Genomic DNA, 13,519 nt, shown 5'->3' with positions numbered 1-13,519 from the left:
GTTTGATTTCTTTGAACATTTTTGGAACCTTTTATTGCTGGCTTTACGGTATAGGTTTCTTCATTTAAAGTCGTACAATTACTTATAGTAATAATCCTCTAGTCTCTGATAAGTATCCATCCCATAAGACTCAATATGAACATTAGATTAAAATCAGTTTAAACACGAAATCAATACGGAATTGAAATATTAACCTCGTGACTTTTTGTGTTTAATGTCTTAACTTTAAATCAAAGACAAATTTATACTTTAAATCACTTTTGCACAAGTTGTAAATTAAAAGTCAGTCTGAATCTTTTTCAAATCCTTTCTTAATTGTTGATTGTCGAAAGTCAAGAATATGGTGGTCATTTTTAAATGGTCCACTACGTTTCCCAGTTTATATCAGTGGTTCAGGCATTTCGGTTTTATATTTTTTAGGTATTGAGTTCATTGCATATTTTCTAGCCCAAAGGCTTAAAATGAATAAAACAGAAACGAAGTTAATCATTAAATATTTAGTTATTTTATTTCAAAAGTCCATAAACAATATTGAGGTATTCCTACAATAAAAAAAAGAAAGAATATCAATTCAATTACATTGCAAACAGTTCACATTTTACTTCTTAAGTATATATTAACTTTTAATACCGATAACGATACTGGTCTCAGAGGCATATCATTCGTACTTCCCAAAATTGTTATTGTGTATGGTTTATGATAAGTAATAAAAATTCGCATCAAAACCTCGAAAGTAGAAATTTCGATCATATGATAATTCTAATAACATACAAGTAACATAAAAACAATTAGTGTCAGAGAAGGACTCAAGGCTCCAAGAGACCTGTATAGTTCTGCTATTTGATTTGCTCATGATGGCGTTAGATGTACTCCTGTGTTATTTTCATCATCTTGTATCACGTTTGCGGAAAAATACTTCATTATTAAGGCATATTATTCAATCATATGTTTATCTTTAATATATATATATATACCTTTTTACAAGTTGTATTAAGATAAATCATAAATATATCTATGTTATCCATTTAACGTTTGATTGGGACTTGTCTTCCCTGTATACATTTTCTAATTGATTTATCAGAATGTAGAGGGTTTTCTCCTCTGAGTTTTAAAATGATCCAAAAGAAACATAGAACAGCTTAATACGACTTATTCTGTATAGCATTTGTTTACAAAGAAAATCATTTTGACGGAAAGAAATGATATTATATACGTCATTTCTGCCATGTTGGGTGCATAGGGGTCGGTGGTTTAAAAGGAAAAAAATAATTAAAATTGTTTTAAATTATCTATAATATCAGAGGGTAAAAAACTTTTAAATGTTTTTGTTTTAAATAATCTATAATATCAAAGGGAAATGCGTTATCCCTTAGGTATCAATCTCCTCTCTTCTATAATATGTATAAAATTTGAAAGAATTCTGATTGGTATGAATGTAGATTTATTGTATTTGGCACTGTGTTAAACATAATAAATATCTTACATTAGTATGCTGATTGTTTGACTGCTGGTTCGTAATCGTCCTCTTCATCATATCCTAATTGTAAAAGCAAAATAATTGCAAAAGTGATAACACATTATGTACAATTATCAACTACTGTAACATTTCTGTTATTGGCAAAGCACGCACTTTTTTCCTAAAATGCGATATTATAATTTGTGTTCCTTATGTTTTTAAATTGAAAAAATCAGGCAATGTTTGTGTAAAAATTATAAGTTTCAAACAGTGGAATTGATGAGAAATGATTCCCATTTCAAAAAAAGCTATATGCATGCATTTGAACTTTTTATAATATGATTTGACTAAACTCGCGTCTTGTCTTCAAAAAGAATTACTTTCCAGCATACCCAAACATTTTTCTATAATTTGTCCTTCTTGCAATAATTAGGCCCCGAAACAATAAACGAAGAACAAATATGATGTACAGCAATAAACGACAACCGCTGAATAACAGGCTCTTGATTTGGGACAGGCAAACACAGAATGTGGTTGGGTTTAACGTATTTGCTGGCGCCAAAACCTCCACCTAACATGGGACAGGGGTGAAACAGTACAACAAAAGACAAAACTATAAAAATCAGTTGAAAAAGGGATTCATTCATCAGATCGATAGTAACACAAAAAACACAAAGTACGGGTCTCAGAGTAATCGCAGTTACTTAAAGATAGTTCGAAGCAAATAAAAACTTATGAAAATCTATATCCTACACTAAAAAGTTTAGGTTTCGGAAACAGCAGGTATATGTTGGAGGAACATCAGCCCTTCAGCACTTTTATTTTTTAGTCAATAACACAAGAGAAAAAACTGGCTAAAATATTTAAACAAAATCATACATGAAAACAGGTTATTCCCCCCAAACAAATCCTATACACTATATGTGGGCGAATGTTTAATCAACTCTTTCCGTTAATTCTGTGAATGTGTATTAACTATAATATGTTTATAATATGCTAATATAATGTATTTTACCGTCTGAGTATACATCAAACAGGTGCCTTTTCCTAAGTTGTCCAAAGCAGACGCTTCTACTATGATGATGAGACCAGCAATCACTCCAATAATTATAGAATCGGCTATCTCCACATGTCAGTTGGTATGCTATAAATAAATTTCATACAACATATTCTTATAAGTTTTAAAGTATGAAACTGTAAATGATGAGTAAAAGACTTGATACTACTTCGATACATATTGACTGTTCGAATTGTTTTCCTGTTTACTTGGTATAGGGTTCTTCAATTCAATTACTTAGAAATTAAATGCGTTCTATATAGTCATAACAAGAATATTAATTTATACATATGTCTCTTTTTTCATTATAGTATTGCTGTCATCTACTCTAGACTAAGTGTACATGTGCAGGGCTTTAAATGATGTTTCAGTCAAAATATATGGATATTATGAACATTGAAAAACATCGTTTGAAAACGTTCATTTGAGATATAAAATAGGTATACAAGTTAGAGGAAAACGAAAGATGTGAATATCGTATTTTCTGTACCCACGAATAGTTATGTTTATGATAAATATACAATTTACTTTTCACAAAGAATTTTATTTTAACGCAGTTTGTAAACGTACTTTATCTCCATTTTTTATATTTCGTATCTAGAGTTATTGGACTTGAACAGTCTGCCCATTCCCTTACAATTCAATTTATATCTTAGATTCGCTGATTTTTCAATTAAGTATGCCCCATTAAATGTAGTAAGCTACCATTAAGCATTTATCATTTTCTTGATTACATTTTATACTGAATGTTATCTTACGTAATCCACCAATTTACACCTGATAAAATCTTAACCTGTCATGTGAAGAAACTGAATATACTTAATATACTTTTTAACTTTTCAGGTCTTTTGGAAAATGTTGTTTGTGCTGTATTTAGACCCCTCTATCAAGAATTTTTTTTTGCAAGCACACGTATAAAAATTGCGGTTTTCATCCAACGCAATCATAAGTTTGAACGTTGTCTTCAATTTAGACTTGCTTATATTGAGAATGATATATTGGTATTGTATTTGTGGGCATGTCTTAGTAATCATTCTCGTGGACTTTAATAGCGTTGAGCCAAATAAACTATTCAAGTACATTTCATCTTACCTTTGCCACCATATGAAAATCTGTGATGATCCAGTTTAAATCCATGATATTTACTGTAGTAATCTTGGTAACTTACTACATGCCCGTGACCGTGACCGTGACCGTGACCGTGGCCATGACCATAAGCATAACCATGTTTCTTGAGATTATATTCGTGTTTCTTATGGAGACGTCTCACGTTTAACTCATGCTTGTTGTTCTGATACTGGCGTTCATTCAAATGCTTCTTATGTTGATGTTGAGCAGCTGACAAATGATATTTTGTGTGTTTGTGGAGTCGTTTAAGATGGTAATCTACGAGTTGTTTAAATCTATTCATATGACTTCTAGCCTCGTTTGCAATTCTGCTCACGTGTTTGTTAGCCTGGTATTGAATGTTTCGAACATGTTTGTTTGATACGTGAGATATTCTCGCGACATGACTCTTGGCTACATTATGGATTCTTCTTGCATGGTTATCAGCAATTTTTTTGTGAAGATACAGGTGCTTGTTCAGAATAGCATGATGGTCTGTAAAATGATAAAAAAATAACTGTTAAACTAGTCATATATTGCATATTGAACTCGTTTGGAGTGTTATCTCTGTATACATAAACTCATCATAGATACAAGGATTGAAATTTTGTACGCCAGAAGTGCGTTTCGTCTACAAAAGACCCATCAGTTACACTTGTATCAAAAAAAGTCTAAAGGCTAAATAAAGTACGAAGTTGAACAGCATTAAAGACCAAAAATTCCTAAAAAAAAATGTTTTGTAGAAAAAAAACCGAATATAAATAACTCTTTTTAAAGTTGATTTCAAAATTAAGTAATCATAAATATCAAATACATAAATTGCTTGTGATATCAGTTTAAACAATCTAAGATATTCAATTATAATCGATAGCATCAGTGGTATAGTCGTTACTTTCTTCTTCGAAAGGTACATTTTAAAATGAAAACATAAATATTAAAAAGTGCGCAGTAATTCAAAAAAGAGAGTTTAATGTGTATTTGATGAAGTTCATGAGCAACACATAACAAAATAAAATTTGAAAGATATACCTCCAATGTATCTATAGAAAAGATGATGACTTCTTAGTCGTCCAAAGCAGGTCCCCACACTATGATAACGATGATAGCATTGACCCCATAGTCTATAGAACCGGCTTCTACTACATTTCAGTTTGTATGCTGCAAGTAAAATTTATCTTTTGTCTAGTGTGTTAAATTCTTAAAATGCATCAACGAACATTAGTTAACTAAAATACTACATAAGATTACTCTCCTGTTAATATACATAAAATAAATACTGAAAAAATAAATGCTTTGACAAGTATCTTCTATGAAATTAGATATATGAATTATAAGCAATTTATATCATAATGTTATTCTTACTTTAGCAAATGTCTTTTTTTTCCTTGTTTACAAGTAGACAGCCATGCATTCTATAGATAGCAAGCGGTTGATTGTTATAACATTATACAATAGAGTGTTTGCTATGATTATCAGCCTGTCATTGGCGTTATCCACTTAAAAAAGTATTTCAAATTCCCTCACCAATTCCGTTATATGAAAATCTATGATGTCTTATTCTGAATCCATGATGGCTACTGTAATAACTATGGTCAAATATAGGCCCTGAACTGTAATCAGGTCCGTATGCATCACCACCGACATGGGAATAATCTTCTAGATAATAATAAACATAAAAAAATAAGTCAACGATGAAAAGGTTTTAAATACCTTTTAACAATGCGGTGATGTAAATTTTAACCAATGAAAAATTATCTTCTAGTTGTTTTTAACTTAAATGATCATCTAGTTCTGATAGTAATATCTTCAAGAACAATTAACATTTCATTTCACCTGGGACAAAATGTGTTTTGGTTTATTTTTTTATTCTAGATAAGTATTATATTTCAACAACACTCGTAACGAGAAAATGTAGTGTATAACCTTTTTGTACGGAAGAAAATTCACAATATATCAATAGATCTGGAAATCTTTGTTAAAATTGCACCTCATGTTTGATAACGGTAAGTAAGCTGTTGACATGGAAATGATTTTGGGAAAGTGAATTATTAGTTATATCTGATAAGCCTGTTGTACAGATGTATAATAAAATCATAAATAATTGGTTTTTTTTTTATAAATCAACTATAAATGGAATTGAGGTAAAAAATTAGCACTACTGCTAACTGTTTTGTTTTTTTAGCTTATATCAACCAGATTTTAAATAAAAAATACCAACTTGATGAGAGCAGAGAACCAGGAATTATAACAACTTCTACAAAAGTGAGCACTGTCATGAAATAAGGATAAGAGACTACACTGAAGACGAACCATATTTTACTATGAATGAAGAATGGAGCTGTGAATGATTCCATCCGACATGTATGTTTGTTTACGCTTAGACTTTTACATTTTGACTGCAATCTGTTTTGGTGTCATATATTCAAAGTGTAATTTTACTACTTTCGTTTGTGTTGTTGTTTTAACAAAATAGATTGATTTATAATAAAACAGAAAAACATGTAGTGCCTGATTATAGAAAAAGTTACGAAAAACATGGAAACCTTACCTTATAAATACTTTAAGACGTTTAATCCCAACGGATTCGTAAAAGTTACTAGAATCACAAAAAAATGTATATATGTTTGCTTTAATGTTATAAAGTGAAATTTTATAGTATACCTCCGCCGTATCTATAGAATAGATGTTGTCGTCTCAGTCGTCCAAAACAGCTTCCTACACTGTGATATCGGTTATAGCATTGACCCCATAGTCTGTAAAATCGACTTCTTCCGCACTTCAGTTTATATCCTGTAATTCAAAGTCATTTTTATATCAAAATGGTTTTAATGAAATACGACTGAATTTCTCAAACGAGTCTTATAAATATTAACAACAGCATATAATTTTTCGTACATCTATATGAATTTAACTGAAATATAGGCATGAGCATTACCAATTTTTGAACATTTTTACTTTTATTGCTTTCAAATGAAAATTGTTTTGGAAATGTCAAATATTTTTAAAACAGCTGTTCAGTGTTATGACCAGTGCATTAACTTTTTTCAATCTTCCTGCGTAATTACCTTTATTCAAATATATTCATTAGCATTTCTAGATTCGCTTACCAATTCCTCCATATGAAAATCTATTATTTCTAATTGTAAATCCATGATGGCTTTTGTAATAACCATAGTCATATTTAATTCCACTGCTGTAACCAGGTCTGTATGCATTATAAGCCACACCACTTGAGTAACCTGCTAATTTTATGTAAACAGAAAATTCAAAATAGACAGTTAAACGGATTGAAAGATTGTTAATCCTTGAATCTATGATGAGTTCATTTACTTGATAAACATACTAATCTAAACTTTCACATAAAATATTCGAAATAAATGTAAGAACAAATACTTTGTCAATGCATTAAATTCGTTAAGAAAAAAAATGACTTTTACCCTTATAGAAATATATTTTCTTTCATTTTGAAGCAATCACGGCTTTTATATTCATTATTAAGCAACCAACAACAAATCAATTATTTTTTAAGGATTTTGAAAAAAAGGATAACTATTCTTATCAAAACAGGTATAAACAATTACTATTGGAAAGCAAATGATGAATAAGTAATTTGGGAGCTAACTGGCCTAAAGAAAGCAAAAGATAATAGCCAAATATACCTAAGGGCAGTATTGAAAAACGTAAAAGTTAACTTAGGTTTAACACTTTACATTTGTACGTTGTACATGTGAACATAATTACCATTATAATATGAAAACAGATGTTTTCTTCTTAGGTATCCAAAGCATCTTCCAACACTATGGTATCGACCGTAACATCTGTTCCAATGACTGTAGAAACGTCTCTTATTGCAACTCAGTTTGTAATCTATATGCAATAAAAACACAAAAAGTAAGAAGATACCAAGAAGCAAAGACAACCATTAGCAGATAAAATTGTAAACAACATAAACACCCCTCAAATCAAAGTAAAATGGAGGCACGGTTGAAGGGTAATCTTCTACTTCAATCGACCAAACTTCTTAGTTAGAGGTAATGAAAGGGTTTTAAGGGTCGGCGATTTCCCGCCCCTTATGATGAGTTCTATAAGAACGAGAAGATGTTGTATAATTGCCAATGAAACAACTCTTCACCAGAGAACAAATGAAGTTGACAACTATAGGTCACCGCATGGCCTTCAACAATGAGCAAAACCCGTACCACATAGTCAGCTATAAAAGGTCCCAAAATGACAAATGTAAAACAATTCACACGAGAAAACTAAAGGCCTGATTGATGTAAAAACAATGAACGAAATACAAATATGATATACAGCAACAAACGACAACCACTGAATAACAGGCTCCTGACTTTGGACAGGCATATACAGAATGTGGCGGGATTAAACATGTTAGCGGGCGACCAACCCACCCCCTTACCGGGATCATTCTATCATCTAGCCCTCTAGCCTATAATTGGTTGGAGAATAGACAAATTAATTTTACAAAGGTGCAAAAAAAACGTAAAAAATGACACAAGGTTCTCATAGACAATAATTATGAAAATACAACAATCAATATTTGTATAACTGACGCATAGGCACATTAATACAAGGTTCAACATTTATTTAGCACTCAACTTTTCACACATTTATATTTTGTGGCGAAAGGCAAAAGATACAGTAAAATATTGACGCACTTTTTTGTTGAATTATTGTAAAATTGTATTTTATTTCTTTTCAAATAGATAAAATACAAAATCACATTTAAAGATTAATGTGTTAACAACTTTATATGTATAATGAAAATTCGTATTCGTTCATTACATAAAATTGAAATTCTCAAGAAAATGTCTATAACTAACTGTCAACATCAATTAGAAATATAACAGTATAGTTTCATATGGTTGAGGTCTTTTAATTAGTTTATTTTGTTAGTTGTGTTTTGTTGTGTGTGATAGATTGTTAATACTCGTTTGTTTTTCAAATTATCTATACATAACTCACATTTTCCTCCATATCTGAATCTCCCATGGCGAATCTTAAATCTGCGGAAACGTGTGTATCCAGCAAGATGCATGTGACCATGATATGAATGAGGTGTTCTGATTAGATGTCGTTTTCTCAACACTGACACACAAGTGCTTGCATGGTGGAACTTATTGTAGCAGGAAGTCATATAACGAATGAACTTTGGTCGACGGCACCCAAATTTATAAACTGAAAAAAAAATGTTAATATTAAAAAGGAGATGTGGTATGATTGCCAATTAGACGTTTATCCACCAGAGCTAAAAAAAACGAGGCTGTTAACAACTATATTTTACCGTACGGCCTTCAACAATTATCAATACTCATACCGTTTGGTAAGCCTAAAAAAAAAACAGGTATGGCAATTTGGTAATGCTTGAAACTTCCATCATAAGCAAGAGTTATATGAAAAACAAATCAAATTTAAAATATTACGGTGTATAAAACTAACAATTCAGAGATTACCAACTGATTTGAGGACAAGTACCAAAAGTATCTATAAGATCTGCATGATTTGCATTTAATTCAATATAAAGTCTTGTCACTGTTATATTGCTGCAGACATTTACCCGGCTGGCAATGAACGCTTTTAAACGTTGAAACCAATGTAATGTAATGTGAATGGATAATTTGAAATTCATTCGTTTCACGATACTTTGTGCATGGGTTATGTGTTCTTTTGTTTCAAATGTCTCATATAGTTTGGATACAATAATGCGTAATAAGACTACGTTTTTTTATTTGCTCATTCGGTGAACATAACTTATTTCCATTGCAAAAAAATGAGTTTTTACTTACAAGATCTTCCATAAACAATGCCTCTCTTTACAAAAGTGACACCTAAGCCAAATCCATGACCGTATTTATGGTAAATGTGACGTCTACCAATCAACCCTTGTTTAATCAGACCAGGGAAACAATCGCCTATATCACCATAATCTTCATAACAGGAATTCAGTGCACCGTACAGTTTTTTTGCACTGCAAAGGCGTCCATAGTCTGCCATAATAGATAAATAATTTTGAATTAATGCATGTGAACATTAAAACCAACTATAGCATGTTCTTGATTGAAAAAAAAGACAAGAAAAACAGATAAAACTGTGCAATTATGCAATGCCAATAACTATTCCTTATAGAACAGCTTTTCTTATTTGTTCATTATTTGTATTGTTCATTCAATATTTGGCACTAAAGCATAATTGTTCTTCGGTAATTGCAGCTAAGTTTAGAATAAAAAATGTAACTTGCATTTGAAATAACTTGTTTTTATTAGAACTGTCTGTGGGCTTTGGTAGCTTTCTTTCAATAACTAAAAATTTTCATACAAAATATTTCACATAAACTAATTTTATCCAAAGTAAAGTATTTTAAAAAAAGTCAAACGTTTAGTGTATAATATAACTCACAAAATCCATTATATCTGACTCCACGTCCGATAAGTTCAACACCAAGTCTGTGGAAACGTTTAAATATACGTCCTACCTTAAATCTGTGGGCATGTCCTAGAAGTTCAAGAAAATAGCTAAATATATTGATTGATTGATTGATTGATTGATTGATTGATTGATTGGTTTTTAACGCCACTTTCAACACTATTGTGCCATTTCGTGGCGGTCAGTATTTATTAGTGGAGGGAGCCGGAGTAACCGGAGAGAACCACAGACCTTCGGTAGGAAAACTGTTAATACTAGTCAACTAGCTAAATATAAGATATACGTTCAATGCACGAAAATATAATATATATATTCGAACGAGCTTTCAAAAAGAAGAAAAGCTCAGCTTTTATACTCTCTTTTGGCCTTTTAAACTTTTCTGATTCATCTTTCGAGCGTTTCTGTTGATTACTTTGTAGACAAAAGACGCGTCTGGCATTCACAATTATAAGCCTGGTGTCTTTGATGAGTTAAGCTACTACAACTAAAATAAACATCAACATTGCTTGAGCGAGTGGCTAAGAAGGCGACACCGAAGCCAACTGTGACATTAACAATAATTTGGAAAATACAGTTTACTCGTTATAGGAGTAGTGTCCAAAGAGAATATATGTTTTAGTATGGGTTATTATATGCATTTAGACTGCAAGATAAATATGATTCATGAAATGACTGTCTTTGATAAAAAAAAATGTTTTGAAATACTGTCAAACTGTAATGTAACACATCAACGACCTGCATATATGAAAGTTAAATACGATAGTTAAAGCAGCAGTTATTACATACAAGTAAACTGAAAATAATAATGAGTATCGCTAAACTCATGTGCATCGACTAGATATTGGCTTTTTGACATTATAATTAATTTTCAAACAAGCAACTCGATTGGTAATAAAGTTGCCAGCCTGAAAAAAAATTGGGACTTTTTTTTTACAAAAGTTTATTACATGAAGCTTGAATAACAAGAGGGTACATAATTCATAGCATGACTTTGGAATATGTCGAGTTCCCTCGGCAAGCTTGATTAAAGACACATAATTGGTATTTTGTATAGAATGTGTGAATACCGAAAAAAAATATTTTCTGCCGAGATCATACAATTTAAATATGCTCTTACTTAATATGAAAATATTGATTTGTTGATTGATTGATGTTTAACCCCACTTTCAGCACTATTTTGCTATTTCGTGGAGGTCAGTTTTTTTATCAGTGGAGGAAGCCGGAGTGCCCGGATAAACCACTGACCTCCGGAGGAAAAGTGACATTACAAGTCAATTAGGATTGGAGTCGAGCGCACCTGCCACGTGCGGAAATCGAACTCACAACTTCAGTGTTGACAGGTTAGTGATACAGTATTCTACTACATAGACCATTCCGCCACCGAGGACCCTCATAAAATGAAAATTGAGATGTGGTATGATTAACCATGAGACAACTATCGAACAGAGTTCACATGACGTTTATGTAACCATACAACTAAATATAAGACGTTTACATTAAGAATAATACCAGTAATAAGTTTGTGCCCGGCATAACCCGCATGATGGCCGTGATGGTGAGAAACATGGGAGCTTGAACTTGAATATGCAGTTGATTTAACTAATTTAGGTTTGTAGCTGTAGGAGTTCACTGCTTTGTAGCTGTAATCGTCTTTACCATCAGGATAATAGTCATTACTGCTATACCCCGTAGTAGCTGAAATTTAATATAAATGATTTATCAACACAAATGAAAATTTTTAAACGGAACAACTTGAAAGCATATTGTCCCGATCTTTTAGTTTGAATTACTAATAAGTTGCATGTTTTTCAAAAGATAAAACAAAAAAATGTATTAAAAGTTTGTAAGGCCTTCCACGAGGTATGATGGCTTAAAGGTATAAGTAATAGAAAAATTACACTTCAAAACCCTATCATAAAAGGCAGTATAACCTTAGTTGGAACTTAACATAACTAATCTTATAATTCTCAAATGGGATATAGACAAAATACAATATTTAATTGTTTTCCTCGGCGGCTCAAAGTACAGTCATAATGTCGAGAATGATGCTAATGATTCAATTTGATTGGTGAGTAACGTTCAATGTGGAATGTCGAATATTACATGCAGGACGAGAACATGTTAATACGTTATGCATATAATCCCTACTTTTGACTAGATCGACACATTGAGCCGCGTTTTTAGTGCTAGTTAACAAGAGTAATAAAGTACAGGAAGACATGTTACCCTATTCAGACATTATTATGACTCGCAGCCAACACGTGTTCGCTATTACTCCTAAATGCCACCTGCCTAGTGGAGGATGAGCAAATTCCAATTTTCGAGTATTTGGTTTGATCCAGTCGGTTCTGTTAAAACGATTTTTAGATTTGCAAAGATATTCATTTAAATATTAACTTAAGGACAAACAAGGAAAAAAGACAAACATATTATTTGCACGACTCTTAAGTTACCAGAAGACAAGATAGAAAAAACTTATGGTCAATACATAGCCATAATCTTTATGTGGTTATGTGGAATCTTAAGCTAAACTGTAACAGTGATGTAATTGAATACGCTTTAAATTTCTTTACAATTCAAACAAGAGACTACTATACTAGAAGACTCAGTTCACACCTATGAACACGAAGGAACTTAAAATATATTTTCAGCACAATTTATTTTCTACATTTAATAACTAAATCGTCTGCTGATTGAGTCCCACAACGTTTTTTTCTCATTTACTCATTAAATTTTGCACATTACTTCAGTCTTTTCTTTAAGAATAATTTTCATTCCTTTTTTGTCTTTCGTTTTAGAATATTTTCCATCACTATTAAGTCTTTTGTTTTAGAATAATTTTCATTACTTTTAAGTCCATTGTTTTGGAATAATTTTCATTAGTATTTTGTCTTTTGTTTTATAATAGTTTCCAATACTTTTAACATACAAAACAACTAATCCTTTTGTTAGAAAGAAATTTAAATTCTAGATTCAATTAGCTTTTCAGAATAAAGCGTAAAATGAAATTAGCAAATTATAAATCCCCGTGAATACTTACATGCAGCAATTGCTGCAATGAGAAGGACTAGTATCCCACAAGCCATTTTTACGGATGTACTTTCAAAAGTCAAAGTACCTACTTATATATTATTTTAAAAAAACCATATGTTGCATGTTCATTGTTTGAATACAATAAAATTATTTGTATTTTTTTCTTGTTGTATGTTAACATGTCGTATAACGTCTGATCCTGTGTTGCTTTTCCTCCTCAGAAACTATATCAAAGTATGTTTCCAATTCATTAATTTTTACGAAATCAGTCGACAATATTGTCTGATATTTCTTGTTCTTTTATGAATCATATTTTCTGTACATGAAAGGCAGATATTAAACATTCCAATTGTACATGAAAATTAGGAAGATGATGGTTTAATTAACACGTGGATGTAAACATATCATTTAGTTAATATTCAATA

The 13,519-nt window shown here is 31.3% G+C and overlaps 1 protein-coding gene across 2 annotated transcripts; it reads right to left on the bottom strand.

The window, feature by feature from the left end:
- Positions 1-482: 482 nt before the first annotated feature.
- Positions 483-13,153, bottom strand: LOC127738468 (uncharacterized). Of its 2 annotated transcripts, none has more exons than XM_052249731.1 (14): positions 13,102-13,153; positions 11,571-11,756; positions 10,035-10,130; positions 9,425-9,625; positions 8,604-8,816; positions 7,362-7,487; positions 6,728-6,862; positions 6,282-6,410; positions 5,145-5,276; positions 4,650-4,778; positions 3,606-4,115; positions 2,472-2,600; positions 1,484-1,537; positions 483-542 (listed from the first exon to the last, which is right to left on the bottom strand). In XM_052249731.1, the coding sequence occupies exons 1-13, from the start codon at positions 13,145-13,147 to the stop codon at positions 1,485-1,487; spliced, it is 2,085 nt and encodes a 694-aa protein (XP_052105691.1). In that variant the 5' UTR covers positions 13,148-13,153; the 3' UTR covers positions 483-542; position 1,484. The 2 variants fall into 2 exon arrangements, with proteins under 2 accessions (XP_052105691.1, XP_052105692.1); XM_052249732.1 differs by having other exon boundaries at positions 6,728-6,859.
- Between the last annotated feature and the right edge of the window lie 366 nt (positions 13,154-13,519).

Source organism: Mytilus californianus, unplaced genomic scaffold (genome assembly GCF_021869535.1).
Source record: "Mytilus californianus isolate M0D057914Y unplaced genomic scaffold, xbMytCali1.0.p SCAF_4, whole genome shotgun sequence".
NCBI lineage: Eukaryota > Metazoa > Mollusca > Bivalvia > Mytilida > Mytilidae > Mytilus > Mytilus californianus.
The sequence above is the reverse complement of the archived record's forward strand: the minus strand, read 5'-3'. Positions and strand labels throughout refer to the sequence as shown.